The 15,134-nt window shown below is 42.3% G+C and overlaps 1 protein-coding gene across 3 annotated transcripts in view; it reads right to left on the bottom strand.

Annotated features, from left to right (window-relative positions):
• The window catches only part of KCNQ5 (potassium voltage-gated channel subfamily Q member 5), a 303,061-nt gene that overhangs the window by 41,518 nt on the left and 246,409 nt on the right, over positions 1–15,134 (bottom strand). For all 3 annotated transcript variants that reach the window (XM_074581371.1, XM_074581370.1, XM_074581369.1), the window contains exons 4-6: positions 8,769–8,944; positions 8,213–8,338; positions 559–669 (exon numbers count right to left, since the gene is read on the bottom strand). In XM_074581371.1, coding sequence (XP_074437472.1) covers positions 559–669; positions 8,213–8,338; positions 8,769–8,944 — 413 coding nt within the window. The remainder of the gene's footprint in view (positions 1–558; positions 670–8,212; positions 8,339–8,768; positions 8,945–15,134) is intronic.

Here is a 15,134-nt window from a genome sequence, read left to right on the forward strand (position 1 = left end):
ATAAAAGCAACATAAATAAACTATCATGTTTATTTACAATCATTCACAGAAAATGGTAGTTGCATTTTTACATTCAACAACATCAACTTTTGATTGATTTACTGCTATCTACTGCTCTGTTGGTAGCCTGAACATGCTCATACAAGACAACCTATTAGAAATATCTCACTTTTTTTTGCAATAGAATCTAATTCAGAAAAACATATCAGCTGATTTTTCCAAAAATCTGAAAGAAAAGCAGTAACGCATGAGCCACAATTCATAACAAAAGAACGGAATTTCAACCTTACACAATAGCATGCTACCTAATTTAGGATTATTTCCCAGTTCTGTTCTGGCCAAAGAAAGCCCCCCAGAGAAAGCCCCCAAAACTCAAGTAATGACAGCAACGCTAAACCTTTTGTTTGGATTTCGGATAGCAGTTCACCTATGCTGTCAGAGAGCAAAAAGCCTTAAACAGTTCATGCGGAGATCTTCCTTCAGCTTTTTGTATCATAACAGTGGTAGGAGCTACTGCAGTTTCTATTACTTTTTTACAAATTTTCTAGGCATACTCACAGCAGGTAGTGCAAAGAAAGAAATGCCAAGTAGAGCAAATCCTGCAGAAAGCAACCTTCCAAGCCAAGTAAGAGGAGTTTTGTCTCCGTAGCCAATGGTTGTCAATGTGATCTAGAAAGAAATTAACGAATATCGTGGCTTACCAGAAGTTACCGAGAGATTAGTTGCAGATTATTTACATGGCATGAAACAGCATTTCCAATAATGCATTTCCAAGACACATGGAATATATATAGTTGTTTCTAAAAGAAAACTGAACATAAACAAATTAACATTAATGCATTTTTCTAAATATTCTTTATGACTGAATAAAACTGAGGTAAATAATAAATGTGAGAAAAATACCTAAATAAGCAATAAATCAGTTTTAAAAATAACAAAGCAGAAGGTCTGAGATCTCAAAGATGTCAAATGATGGGAAATTATGTGAGTTGGGCAGAAAAAAGTGTTCTTTTCCATGGGTGTAAAGGTGTTTCACCTATTTTCTGCAGGGAAATATAACTATGTATTTGCACAACTACACAAATATGGATTATACAGAGATCACATTGTAAAAATATAGTTGGACTAAAAGGAAGTTGAAGTTCACAGATGAGAAAAAGTCAAAGGAACAAGAAGGAGCTGCGTTTTCTACAAGTCCATCGGTACAATTTGAAGTGGATCATCTTCCAAAACACAAAAAACAGTGATCAAAAGCTGGAAGGAACCTTAAGAAGTTCCTGGTCCTTTCCCCTTCCTTATGACAGGCTCAGATATACCTACATCGCTCCTGACAAGCTCCAAAGACTGCTAGGCAGCAGCAGATGCAGAGCTACCTCAGGCTGTTGGACAACATTAGCTCAGACATACGTGGGGAGAGGTCAAAGAGAAAGAGGAGGGCATCTGTAATCCCTTCAATGTGGCGAGTGCAATCAGAGGCTCAGCATACAGATGTTTCGATAGCTGCGCTGCGGAGGCCAGCACCTCTGCCATGTAGCAACAGTGCAGATGACGGCAGAGTTTGGTACAGGCGGGAAGGCTCTCCACATCCAACTCATTGACCACAGGCCATGTAGAAATGCAGCACATATGCAAATAATGGTGCGTGGTTGTGGTTTACTGACCATATCTCCAAAGCAAAAAGATTCTGACTTCATGTTCGTGTGTGGCTGAGGGTCTTCCCTGACCCAGGCGAATGTCCTCCAGGCTACTCCTGGCCTGGGAAGCGCAGCAGTGCCAAACCTGGGGACTGGACCTGGGGCAGGAGAAAGTTATGTCTCTGCGCTTCCCTCTTGGGTAGTTTGGACCCCTGCCACCCCCCGGCTGCCTTGTGCGGGCACCAGGAGGTGTGGGCAGAGTGGAGGATTTCCGAAGACCGGCTGGGAGGCGGCAGGGCACGTGCTCAGGCAACGGCACACGATGTTAAAGGACAAAGATAGACAACGGGAGGCTGAATGCCAAGGACTCCGGGGCCTGTTATTAGGGGAGAACATGTGCACGGAGAATTATTTTACATCGTGTACCAAATGTGGGCAAGTTCAGGCTTAGCAAATATTCTGGCTGGAATGAATTCTTCAGGAAAATGCCTTCTAGAGACATTATTTCTCTTCCAGCTTCCTCAAAGTTCATTCCTAGGCAAGACGGCCAAAGCAATTCTATTTAATGCTGGGGTCACCACAGGACAAAAGAAGGAAAGTCTTTTGGAAGTAATTAGATTTCAACTATTTAGGGCTCTGTAGATAGTAAACAGTGCTTCTAATTGCTCCCATTGTTGGGAACAAACTGCGGGTGTAATATACCCTGAGAAAGGCATAGTGACTAAAAGAGAGTGAGCTGAATTAAGGCTGCAGCTGAAATTTCAAGGGGTTATCAAGTCTCAAGTTTTGTAATGTGAGCCTGGTTGCAGGCACACCACCCTGTGTGCTTATCGGGTCTCACTCTCCTTCCTTGCTCCTCTTCACTTCCCTACCTTAACCCCTCTTCCCAGCTTTCGCTGGACTCTTTGGAGAGCCAGTGCAACCCAGGAGGGTGGAGAGCGTTAGCCACGTTTCTGCATGGTTGGTTTCTGCTGGTTTTGGTGAGTTGAGTTAGCTCATGGAGGTGCCTAACACGCTCCAGAGCCTGCACAAGGCAGTGCGTGGCTGAGATAGAGCAATAAGGAGGAAGGGAGGTGGGAATGTAGCTCCCTTTTTTCTGGCAGAGGTGAGCTGATGCAGCCATGCTCTTGGCCTGGCAGAGGGGCTTGGTTTGGTTTTCCTTTGTTTGCTGACGGTGGTATTCCCCGCTCTTCTCATCAGAGGGCAAGTGCAGAACAGTTTGAGGCTATTAAGACCCAGAGAGCAACAAAGCACTTGAACAAATGAATCCCTGAATAAAAGTTCCTCAAAATTCGTTTCCAGGCCAGTCATCGCAAAGCAGTTTGAAGCTCTGGAACAAGCCCAGTTTCTTGGCTTCTGTTCAGCTCCCTATCTCTGCCAGACACTGGAAAGCACAGAGATATCTCCTGCCTGGGCTGACAAGAAGGAAACAGAACTAAGTGTCATCTGCATATTAATGATATTGTCACCGAACTGTCTTCCGAAGAAGTCAAAGATAAACTTGAACCTTTGGGATCTGACATCTGGGAGCGATCCAAAACCAGGAGCAGTCACACAGACTGTATCCCTGGAATTTCTCCAAAGAAAATAACAGGACAGTATTAAAGCCTTTCCCCCGATTCTTTTAGGTTCTGAAGACTTGATGGTATCAGTCTATGATTATCAGTGACTTCTTGCTCACTTTTAGCTGCTGTATCTCAGGATGGTCTTTACATGAGTGTATAGGTGTCAGCACCATGCTGTGCTGTATCATCTTACTCAATACTGACCAAATGGGTTTGATCTTTTTTTTATACTCCTCTCATCACACAACTAAGAAAATATTTTCCAGACCACTTCAGGGTCAAGTTCAGGAATAATCCTCCGCACGGTTGTTAGTGCTGCAAGCGAATGACTAAACCACTGGCCAGGCCCTGACTGGCATAATCCTCAGGTTAAATTAACTGAACAGGGTGTGGAAAACTACTGGAGGTGAGATGATGACAACATGAGAAATTTCCAGACGTCACTGATAATAATGTAAGAAACAGACAGAAGTTACAGCTAGCGTTGCGAGGGAAGGCTGGATCCCACGGGTAATTATGGGAGGAGTGACCGAAGTTCAAAGGTGACTGGAGGAACTCTGGGGCCTTTTGGGGATTGCAATCTTGCAAGGACAAACAGCACCTAGGTGACAGCATCAGCAGTACCATGCAAAGCCAAGAGTGACAAGGTAACAGAAATACAAAACCTGTGGCAAACCTGTGAAAGTAATTAGCTTGTTTATTTGAGAGGAGACTTGGTCAGAGGAAACAAAGGGGTGAAAAACAGGATCAAGATACAGTAAAAGGAATAACAAGGTGTGCAAATCATGTCTTTCTGGGGATACTTGCTGAGCAGACCTGGGTCTAATCACCACAGCCTAAGCCAGGACAATAAACCAAGCCTTTTAGGCTTTCTTTGGATAGGATTCATTTCACCCAACTTGGAAAATAAAATGCTTGGGTGTTTAGCACGGCCTGGTCATCGCAACACGCACAATGGAAATAGGTTCCTCCAGCAGGTTACTCGTTCTATCCTAAAATGCAGGAGTTAGGCTTGCCTGAAAACAAACGTCTAGAGCCACTTGAGATGCCCCAGGGCATCTGAACAGGAACCACCTGCAGCAGAGGCAGCAGACTCTCCAACAGATCTTCCATGGTACCGTATGCCTATGTTTAAGCAACGGAATCACACTCCTACGTGGCTAAATGGGCCAGATGAGCCCCATCTTTTGTACCAGATGCAGAACACTCCATTTTTGCTGCTTCTTTAAATGAGCCGTCTGGACAGAGCAGCCAAGGCAGGCAGTGCCACCTGGCTAGACTCAAAACTCACAATGATGATAGAACTTCTGTTATATCTCATTGCTGGAGCTAATAAATATGCTAATAATAAGTGAGGTAGTATAATAATGAACGTGATTATATAACCTAGGTGCCTTCAATTACATGAGATAGGACCCAGGAGGCCCCCCTCTACCCTAATATTTCTTTCTGATGTCACTTTGTGTTCTGCTAGCAGTACTTACCTTTTGAATCTTTACCTGACATCAGTAACTGAAAAAAATGTAGTTTGCTCATGCTATCATTGCACTAAATGGGAAAAATGGCATCAATATTAACTCATTTGAGCTAGTAATTCTGACAAGATTATTCATTGTAAGATGTTTTTTTCACTTTCAGGTCACTGTGGAGTGCCAGAGCCTTTCTGTATCCAACTGTAACTACTGGATACTACCGGAAAATAATGTTTTATTAAGAGAAACTCTGTCAAACGTGCAAGAGAGACAGGAATCTTAATTGCCTTACATTTGCAGGTAGAACTAATTAACGTACAAACTAAATGCTGCTATAAGCACACACAGTTCCAGCTAACACTAGCAGTTCTCAGAAAACCATGCATGGTTTGATTTCTAAATACTTAAGTTTTTGAATTGACCTTTTGTTCCCCCATAGATTAGTTATTTTCTTCGGCTAAATGAATTCACCTTCTCTACCAAAGCAAATTCTGAACCTGAACTCTTCATATAACACACACTGTCGTGTGCTGCTGCGTTAGGCAGCACTTTGGGGACCCCGACCACAAGAATATTCACAATAGCAACATTAGCATGGTGCTTAAACTGCAGGTTGCGCAGTACAATGTGCAATTGCAACTACAGCGGAGTATTCATATGTAAATTAGGATGCCATATCCTGCCTTTCATTTCAGCGTGAAACTATGGGCTTCAAAAATGGAGCCAGTGAAATGACCGTAGTATGGCCCTCAAATAATCTGAATTAGAGAAAGGGTTAACTGCGGCATGCTGGGTCTGGTCCTGTAAAGAGAGGGGCATAAGTGCCTCTAAAGCTTGAAATTTAAGATGACTCTTTGTGCCTGACTTCAGTGCAGTCTTTTCTTTCTTGTACCTCTGCCATCACAGAACCGAGTCTGGGATTTGGGAGATACTCAGTGGTTGAAGTTAGAACAACTTTTGCAAATAAACAAATCAATGAGATTAAGCATTGATTTCCCCTAGAATGCCACACAATCTGACCTTTTCAAAATCTGCATGTGGGTTACTCTGGCAGTAAAAACAACCATGACTAAGAAGCACGTTATGCATTTCCCACATACTGTTTTACATATTATACAAAAAATACTATTATTAAAATGGCAAAGATAACAGGTAAGGGGGAACACTGATTTTCAGCAACTTTGTGCACTTAAGCACATTAAAAATTTAAATGTGTTCATTTCACACACTGGGGAAAGAAGAAAAGATATAGAAATGTACAATATAGATTGTTTTCAGATTTTTTGATTATAATTTGTTGTTTTTCCTGCTGATGTCAAGAAAAGATTCCTATTTTCTCAGTTGCACTACTTATCTGACCTATGAGTCATACATTTTCACTTCGTAGTGTACAAAATATTTTAAGCACCACTTTATACAACGATTATTTCTTAGCAGGGTTTTTCCTTAAAAAATTGCAATCAGCAGGTAGTGGAGAAGCAAAGCCTAAAATAAAAGATCTTGTTCCTGCTGCTTGAGCTGCTGAGGGAGGAGGATGTGGAGCTGACACGAGCCTCAGTCGGCTGTCAGAGTTGGGGTCTGAGTTTGCTGGGACTTTCCCATTCCTCGTGCATGTATGTCCCCTCACGGTTGCCTGCTGGCAGGTGGGTACAATCCTCTGCTTAGTCCAAACTCCCTGACTTTGCAGTGCTAAAAGTCACACACGGCTTTGCAGAGAGGTAGAGGGTGTTCCCCGGAGAATCGAACGTCTGAAAACATGCGTTCCCAGACCCATGCGCTGCCACATCCCACCTACACGACCTCAGGAGGGTCTCTCGCAGGACCACATCCCCACTGGCACCCCCAAAGGGGTAATGGACTTTGCAGACTGCTGGAGCCAGGGGCCCCGTCAGCGAGGTCACCAGCGTCCCAAGCCAGACGCTTCTCAACTGTGTCAATACAGGCAGGTTAGAAAGCTTTAAGCCAAACCTAGACCTCAGCTTTTGAAGAAAAGTGAAAAAACAATAAACTACAGTGGTGTGACTGAGGGGAAAACCTTCTCTCATGGCTTTAGCCAACATGAATTTTACATGCGTTTGGATTACAGGATAAAAATGTATATTTTAGCAGCGACCTGCATTGATTCTCTAAAGTAACAGGTTTCAGGAAAAATATTTCTGTGCATTTGTAAATGCACAAGTAAGAGCTACTAGGTCTGGCCTTTCCAAGCTCCCAATTTTGTGCACTGATAACACAGAGATATAGCCTCTAGGGTAGATATGTAACAAATTATTAACCATCGATGAACAAATTTCAAATACACAAAACGAGTCCTACTAATAGGATACGACCTTGACTTCTCAAAACGTAAACAGAACTTACTAAAAATATTTTTCAAGGATTCAAAGCATTTTGGAAAAGCTTTTTGCACAGTGCGTCTACACATGCTCTGAGCCTGCGGGTACTGCTGAGTCCAGGTGAAGTCTTGTCAGCAGAAGGTCTGAGGTGAGAAAGCTTCATTTCTGCATCCCTCTGATGAGGAAAGGTGTCAGAGGCTGGTTCAGATCTCGCACTTATTCCAGGAAAACTAATGAGTGCTCTAGGTTATGTCAGCATTAACGATCTCACAGGCACCATTTCACTACCCAGACACCGTCAGAGCTCATGGTGTTTGTTCTACTGCATGAGAAGGAAAAGAAAAGCAGTTTTATACTGCCTGGCAATAGCTCTGCCATAGGCTTTGTTGGGACAAATTTCCTAAGCTAAGTAACTATCACACAGCGCAAGAGTCTAGCTCACTATAGTGCCTTTTTAAGCAAAACCCCTACACATTACACCATAAAAAAATACCAAATTTCAGACCTAGTTTTTCATTGTTCACTTAAAGTCTATTTATTTAAACATGTAAGCATTCATATAATCCTCCTTCTTTCAGAAATGTAGTCAGGCATGCGCTCAGACCCCACAGATTTCAAGAAAGTAAAAACAATTGACTTGACTGACAGTTAGGCATGGGCTCGACTAAATCGGGGCTTTTACACCTGTAAAAATAATTGGAGAACAAGAATATTGATTTCTGGGGTTTGTGCTCAAGGTACAGAGGAAGCAGAAAGAACATCATTCTAAGGGCACTAGTGGTGCTCCTCCCTTCACGGCAAAGCTGATGTAAGATTTTTTTTCCCTTTTTCTTTCCTGACATTTGTTCCTCTTCCTGCAGTGCAGCTTACAGCCTTCTGATTTGGATCAAAGCAGCTCTTTTGTGGGACCACATTGCAAACCGTAGTACTGAAAGGATCTGGGTTAAAAAATAAAATGCTTTCTTCTCTTGAAGGCTCAGTGGTCTGGTTTGCAGCAGAAACACACAAACAGCTGTTCTGCAGGATGGGGTGAAATGAGCTATGGATGTGCAAATGAATAGCTGGAGGAGGGAGCTTCTCAGACCAGTTTTCTGGCAGTGAAAACAATTCACTGAACAGCACACCAAGTTAAAATGCACAGCAGGTGAAATTCAAAGCACTCTAGCGTACTGGTTAAACAGTGCATACTATTTTTCTATACTTACTGTGCCCCACCAGAGAGCGTCTGCATACGTGGAGAATTGGTTATTTGCATCCTTTTCCACCAGATAAACCAGGAAAGATGAAAAGATGAGTACTAAAAATCCTATGTACCAGGCTGTGATTAATTCCTAGATAAAAGAAATCAGAGATCAATACCCATTTGAAACATTGAACAGAATGGCATTTCAAGGAAGACATAATGAAGGCATCTATATACTTTATTGGCATTTGCACAGTTAAAAGTCAAATGCTTCCCTACGGATGCAAATTTTCTCTAAAACTGGACCAAACCTACTCTTACGGTTTGACGCTCAAGCAACGTCACCAATATATATCAAATTACAACAGTATATCGAGTACAACATTTTCAACATATTCTAAAAACTGTGAGCATTTAACATGGCCTGGTGTACCTGTGCTAATGCCCATTACGACTGATGTTACTTCGGAAATATTTAGGTATTCTGCTCAAAACTGGTAAGTGTTTGTTTTGTTGGCCTCTTGTTGAATCACATCAAGTGAAGGTATCAACCAAAGTCAGCATCTAGGATTACGTACCTTACTATGTGCATAAACTACTGAACCTAATAATTTCCAAGTGCCTCCTCTTCGGTCCATGCGCACCATACGAAGGATCTGTAGGAAACGAAGACTTCTCAGTGCTGATGTTGCAAAAATGTTACCCTGAGTTTTTGCAGAAACAACTGCTATTGAAGCGATGAGAACAATGATGTCTGAAAGAAATATATTACAGAAAACATTAATGTCCAAGTACCAATAAACAGCACATACATGTACATGAGCTGAATGAGGGGACAAAAGAGAGCCTCCTCCTGCAGTGGGGGGGAATCCAAAGCACTGAGAATCCTGTTTGAGGTAGGGATGTGAGATCGGGGCCGCTGTCAAAAACTGCCTCAGGAGCCTTCAGGGTGAAAACCGAGGGTAGTAATTTTGAAAACATATGGGTATGAGGAGCAGTGTTGAAGGAATCTCATGTAGGAGTTTTGAAGCCTGATGGAGCAAACCATACAAATCAGTAGATGGACTAGAAATTCTTCCTTTTATATCTTTTCCCACAGCAACTCTTCTATGAAAAAGCAAAAAAGAAAAAAAAAAAAAAGAAAAAAATAGAGCAGCCGCAGTGGTGAGAGTCCAGCGGAACCAGACTTACAAGCACAAGCATTGATTTTCTATGAGTACAAACACTGCATGGTTGAGGCATGTAGTTTCTGGACACAACTCCCCTGGTGTACCATTTCCTGGAAAGGAAGAAATACAGTGCTGGGTACTCAAAAGCATTCTTTTAGCTGGCAGCCTGGAAAGTTTGTTGAAGCCCAGCAAGTGTTAGGATTTATTTCTTCGGGTCACAGATTCAAACTGTGAGAGCGAGCTTGTTCTGCATGAACTGATCAGCCGACTGCCCTTTGAGCCAGGACAGCATTTAAAGGGAGATGAGGAGAAGAGGCGCACGGACGCTGTGAGAAGGCATAAAGCTCTTTTACGATGATTGGGACAAACACATCGGTGTGCAAGGAGTGGAAAGGGACAGAACAAACTCTGTGTTACTTCATCACCTCATCATTGATTTCCTAACCTTCTTTAAAAGCTTAAAGAGCCTCTGTAAGAAATGGTTTAAATCTTAGGATTTTGTGGTGTTTGTATGTTTCTACACAAAGATAATCTAACCCCATCTTTGCCAGTGAAGAACTGAAAGCAGGTTCTTGTTGACACGGGTTTTGCTTCTTTTGTGTTGAGTATGAACACTCATCTTGTCCCAAGGGTAGCTCCTACAAGTCACGAATGACCCAGTAAATGACCCAGTAAGTGAAAATGCCCCCCACAGGCGAGCATCAAGAGAGACCGGGTGTAGCCACAAGCAGGAGACTCTTCCCTTAGCCTGCTCCAGTACAGCAGGAAACAGCCTTGGTTCGTTCCGCTCAGCCACCAAAGTAAGTTGAGTTGAGTAAGGCCACAGACATCCTGTGGTTTAAGGAGTGTCCTGTTAAACTGTGGAAATCCTTGTCACAAGATACTAAAAGTTTGCATGGGTTCAACACCAGTAGGATGATCTCATGGGAGAAAATTCGTACCAAGAGCCTGCTTCTGGCTCAGGACGTCTCCAAGTAGCAGGCGGTTGGAGGCTGAGAGACTCTTATGGAGAAATACGGCTGTATGCTCACCCTGCTTGCGTTAATCTTCCCTGACCGTTCACCGTTGGCTAGTGTCACTGTTGGACCTACTGTGTTAGGCCAGGCTGACCTTCTGCCTGCCTTGGGCTCTGACATTTTAAAATGCCTTTGGCTACTACATAGGTGGATCATAGCTGCCTACTATATAATTGGCTACCAAAAAAAGCTGAATCTGCTTCTAGATGTAAATCCAACAAGTTCAGAGATCAGGAAGAGACAGAAATGGATAAAGTATCCTGGCGTGTCTCTGCGCAGTACAAGTCTCAAGAGCATGGCAACCAGATACAGCAGGTCTGGGTAAGAATTCAGAAATAGGGTAACTGACCAGGAAAGGTTAAAGACGTCACAAACTTTACCAGAGATCAGAAAAATAGATGGGGTAGGATTCAGCTCCATGTGAAGACATTTAAATTTAGGTGTCTTCACGTGAAGCAGGTGTCTAAACACCCCGTGCAGCACAAGGAAATCACGTCAGCTGAGAGAGGTGCAGCTAATCCTCAGGGAGGCTCCTGCTGGCTGCTCAGCTGACTCCCGCTCTGGGCTTGGTACAAAAAAGGCTCGATTCAGCTGCCCGAATTTATTTGCCCAGTGCCATTTGAGATGTCTTAAGGTATCTGAGACATCCCCTAGGTCTGGCAGCTATGTTCGGAGACCTGGGAAGGCCGTGCCCTTCAGGAGAAGTCACTGGAGAGCAGGGAATATCATGTAACAGAGGACACGTCTATGTACTCCGCTGAACTAAGCCCTAGATTTCGACCGACTATACTGGAAGTATAGACACGTAGCACGCATGTACTCACCTACAAGCAAACTTCTATATTTAGGTCTGTTTATCTGGATCTGAGGCTCACATGGAGTGTGCCAGAACGTCTTGAGCAACATCAAGCGTGTTGAAGACAGAGTGTCCCCGGTGACGGGGCTTAGCTAGGGGATGATGGCAAGGTTAGCTTGGCTTGTTCCACGCTGCTCTGAGCAGAGCAGCGATGTAACAGCCATTTTTCATTAGCGGTGACTGGCTACCCGCAAATCGGATAGTGTTAGAAAAGCAGCACGCACTCCTGCAAATCATTCTTAGAACTTAAAAAAGAGCAAAGTCGCCCAAATATTATGAATTAGGCATTTGGTCCAGAAATTATTAAAGTGTTTACTGAAGGTTTTGGTTACCCTCAACCACTCTCAATAGAATAGTTTTTTACACAAGCCAATGATTTGCCCCTGCCTTTATTCCTTCCCATTCCAGGAGCTCTGACAGCTTTCCTTATAACTTGGAGTTTACTGGAGGTCTCCCACTGCAAAAAAAATTCAAATTAATTCAGTTTTGGCGGTGCTGCACAGCATCTGCCCTACACTGCTGGGAACCCTCTGTCCCACTGAGTGTCTCTGGTCCGCTCTGACCATGAGAGACGAAGAAGCCAACAGCAGTATAGCTCTCTCTTTTAACTTTTTTAAAGTATTGGTCCAAGGAAGTTATCTGCTTGTGTATACCCTTCTAGATGGAGGGTAGGGATGAAGAGGCATAGGGAGGAGAGGGTGAGAAAGTGGGTGAGCAGAAAATGGGCTGGCACATGTTTAAACAAAAGTTGGAAGAGGGAAGAGAGCCTTCCCAGGCTGCTGCTGATTTTTTCACACCTTGCTCTCTCGTCTTCTTCACCTCTTCACAATACACCCCCCCAAAACCCGCCCCCACCAACTCCTGAGGCTGGGAATAGGGAAGGAAAGAGTGTGTCCATTGCCTAGGGCAGCCCTCCCTGGCTGTGTTTCCCTCGGAGGCAGGGAAGGCAGGCAGGAACAGTATTTCAGCATTGTTTAACTTGCCAGGAACAGGTGTAAGATAAATCAAAATAAACCCTGCTTGGAATGAAATCGGAGTCCAAAGAAAAGATTGCAACAGTTGAAAGTCACTTCTGAATATGTTAAACTTGCTTGGTTTTCTTATCTAAATATACCTACAATGGAAAAATTAAAAGCTAAGTACTTTATGATTCTCTCCCTGCCACATTTTTATCCAACTTACTTCAAGTGCCATTTGTCCTGTTTTAAGAAAGAGAGCAAAATATTCTTCTAGACTTCCTTTCATATTCCACTTGAATTTAGCTAAAATCTCCATGGCATTTCTGTATTTTAAGAAGGCTTTAGCAAACCTCTCTTAGTATTTTCCTCTTTATCTTTTAATGGCAAAACTGGGAAATCAGGAAGAAGTAAATAACAACATTTCACTTAATTTAATGGGGACTTGAGTTTCACTCTATCTTGCTGTAAAGCACCAGAAAAGTTTGGGATGTGAGAGTGAGTAATGGGCAGTATAATTCCAAACTTCTCTGTAATGACTTATTAGAAGAAAGAAGTTTCTGATGTACATTTACTTCTTTGGTTTTTTTTTTCCAAGCCAATATATTGTGTATGATCTTCCAAAATGTTAAGCTTCTCTTCAGCTATGATGCTGATTTTATTCACTCTTTAGAAACATCTGTCATATTTTTATCCTTGCAGATAGCGTCCTCCCTCATTAACTCCAGTCTGAGATTTCAGATCTTCTCAGCAGCTTTTTCAATGTTCACTTTTGAACACTTCATTTCAAACTAAATTTCAAACAGTGAATTCTTCCACTTCAGACATCTCACCCCGCACCTCACAAGAAACCCTTGAGATTACATGAAAATTTTGTTAATAGTAACTTAGCAAAGACTTTTTTAGTTGACAGCCACCATGTCAACAACTGGGGGGCCCCCCTGAAAAATAAAAGAAGTTGAACCCAGAACTCATGTGTGTAATAGATTATGCTTGTATATTGTCCGATGTCACTAAAATAGTGACATTTACTTAAAGACAAGTAATTGAAGCCCAGTAATGCAACAACCTGAAACTTGAATAGCTCATGACAAATGTGCCGGCCCGAGTTCCCTGTTTCACAGAGGAAGGCCAATGTTGGGCTGCCTTACCCTGCTCAAGCTCGGTCAGAAACTCTGGGTCGCTTGGGTTACCGATGGAGGTGCCGTTAGCATTTCTAAGCTATAAGCACTTCTAATGGCAACTCCGTGACTGAGAGACTCATAATGATAGAAAAGCAGGAATCAAAAATCATCATAATGGATTGTTTTACTCCTAATTACTTTTTCAATGCAAATTTCCTACTATGAACTTTTCGGATGCTGTGAGATTTTACAGTATTTGAAGTTATCATGCTAATGGGCCCAGTTATACAGGTAAAAGGATGAACACAGAAGCTTTACTTGGATATTGCAAGATGTCCCAAAGTCTTGATATGCCATCAGGACAATCTTTAAAATTTCAAAGAATGTCAAGATGATATTAAGAAATGTAATTAATGACAGCCCATCACCTGCTCAAAGCTCACGTACGTGCTCAAACTAATACACAAACCTGAGTTATCTTTCTCTCTTTCCAGTTCTTCAAAGTCTTAGTGTAGAAGAAGATGTTAAAGAGAGCTTTTCCTGTTGCCTGCATTTAATGCTGATGTGTTGGAACGTCCTTTCCATCTAAATAAAAATGACACTTTGAGCCAATACAGGTTAAATGAATCTTGTGATATTTTTTCTCTGATTGTATCTGAATAGAAAAGGAACAATATGTAATCATTTTAGGATCATCGCTGTATCATCAAAATAGTGTTTGCTATTAATTAATAGAAAATGCTCCCAGTTTACACATCCTTGTTAAGAATACGTACGAAATGGCAATGGTTGTCAATTACTGCGTCTGCTCTGGCTACCGAACAGTACAGAGAGGCAACGAGCTAGGGCAAGAGTAGGACACGTCTGCCCCCAAAACTGCAGGAATAAGCAGAAAATCTCAAGAATGTGGTTTATCTAGCCTGCAGCTGTATTAGCTCACAAAGGAAATTAACTGGCAAGAGTATGACCTAATTTAGGCCACCCTTAGGCTGTCCTTCTAAGGTCTAATTTTGGGCTAGAGTAATTATCTATGACCCAAAGAAAAGATATGGCTTGTAGTGGTCATTTCTTATGAATAGTTCTCAGGACAGTTCATTATCCTAAATTTCAAAGTTGCTCCTGAAAAAAACAGGACTCCGCTTCTGAGCCGTTATAGAGCCACTGGGCTCCATAAGCGACAAAGAGCACCAAGGGTGCTTTGACATCGGCTCCGTCTGCTTACCATGGCGCAGGTTATGCATGAGTATTGCAGCACAGTGAGCAATTATTCTCACTTGCTAAATAGTTTAAATAAGTTTTAATTCCGATTTACAACTACTACATAGAAATAATTAACAACTTTCTGTTCTGAGTCGCGAGGAGGCGAGTGGTGGAAAGGAGGGAATGACCAGCATTTTAGTTTTGATAATATCTCTTCATATATCAGTCCTCCCAGTAGCTTCATTGTGCTTATTGAAATTCTCAGAACTCCCTTCAATTTGTCTACAATAATCTCCACAGTTAGGTGGCCGGGGCCGGAGGGTATCATCAATGTAGAAAGGTACTTTGAATTTTAATCAGACACTACAGCACAAAGTTAACACAACACAGATTCTGGAGCACTGTATTTGAGCACGTCACACTATAGAAACATGATAACAAAAATATATTCAATGGGGTCTATCCTAAACTGATATAAATTGGCAGTCTAAAGCAGTTTAAGGTATAGCCTGATGACCAACACCTGACTTAAGCCATGCATCAGGACATCAGGATGTGAAAATAAGGTTGCTCTTTTTCAGATTCCTGAAAGAAAAGGTTTGTTTATACAAACTCATCTATAG

This window comes from Larus michahellis, chromosome 3 (assembly GCF_964199755.1).
Source record: "Larus michahellis chromosome 3, bLarMic1.1, whole genome shotgun sequence".
Taxonomy (NCBI): domain Eukaryota; kingdom Metazoa; phylum Chordata; class Aves; order Charadriiformes; family Laridae; genus Larus; species Larus michahellis.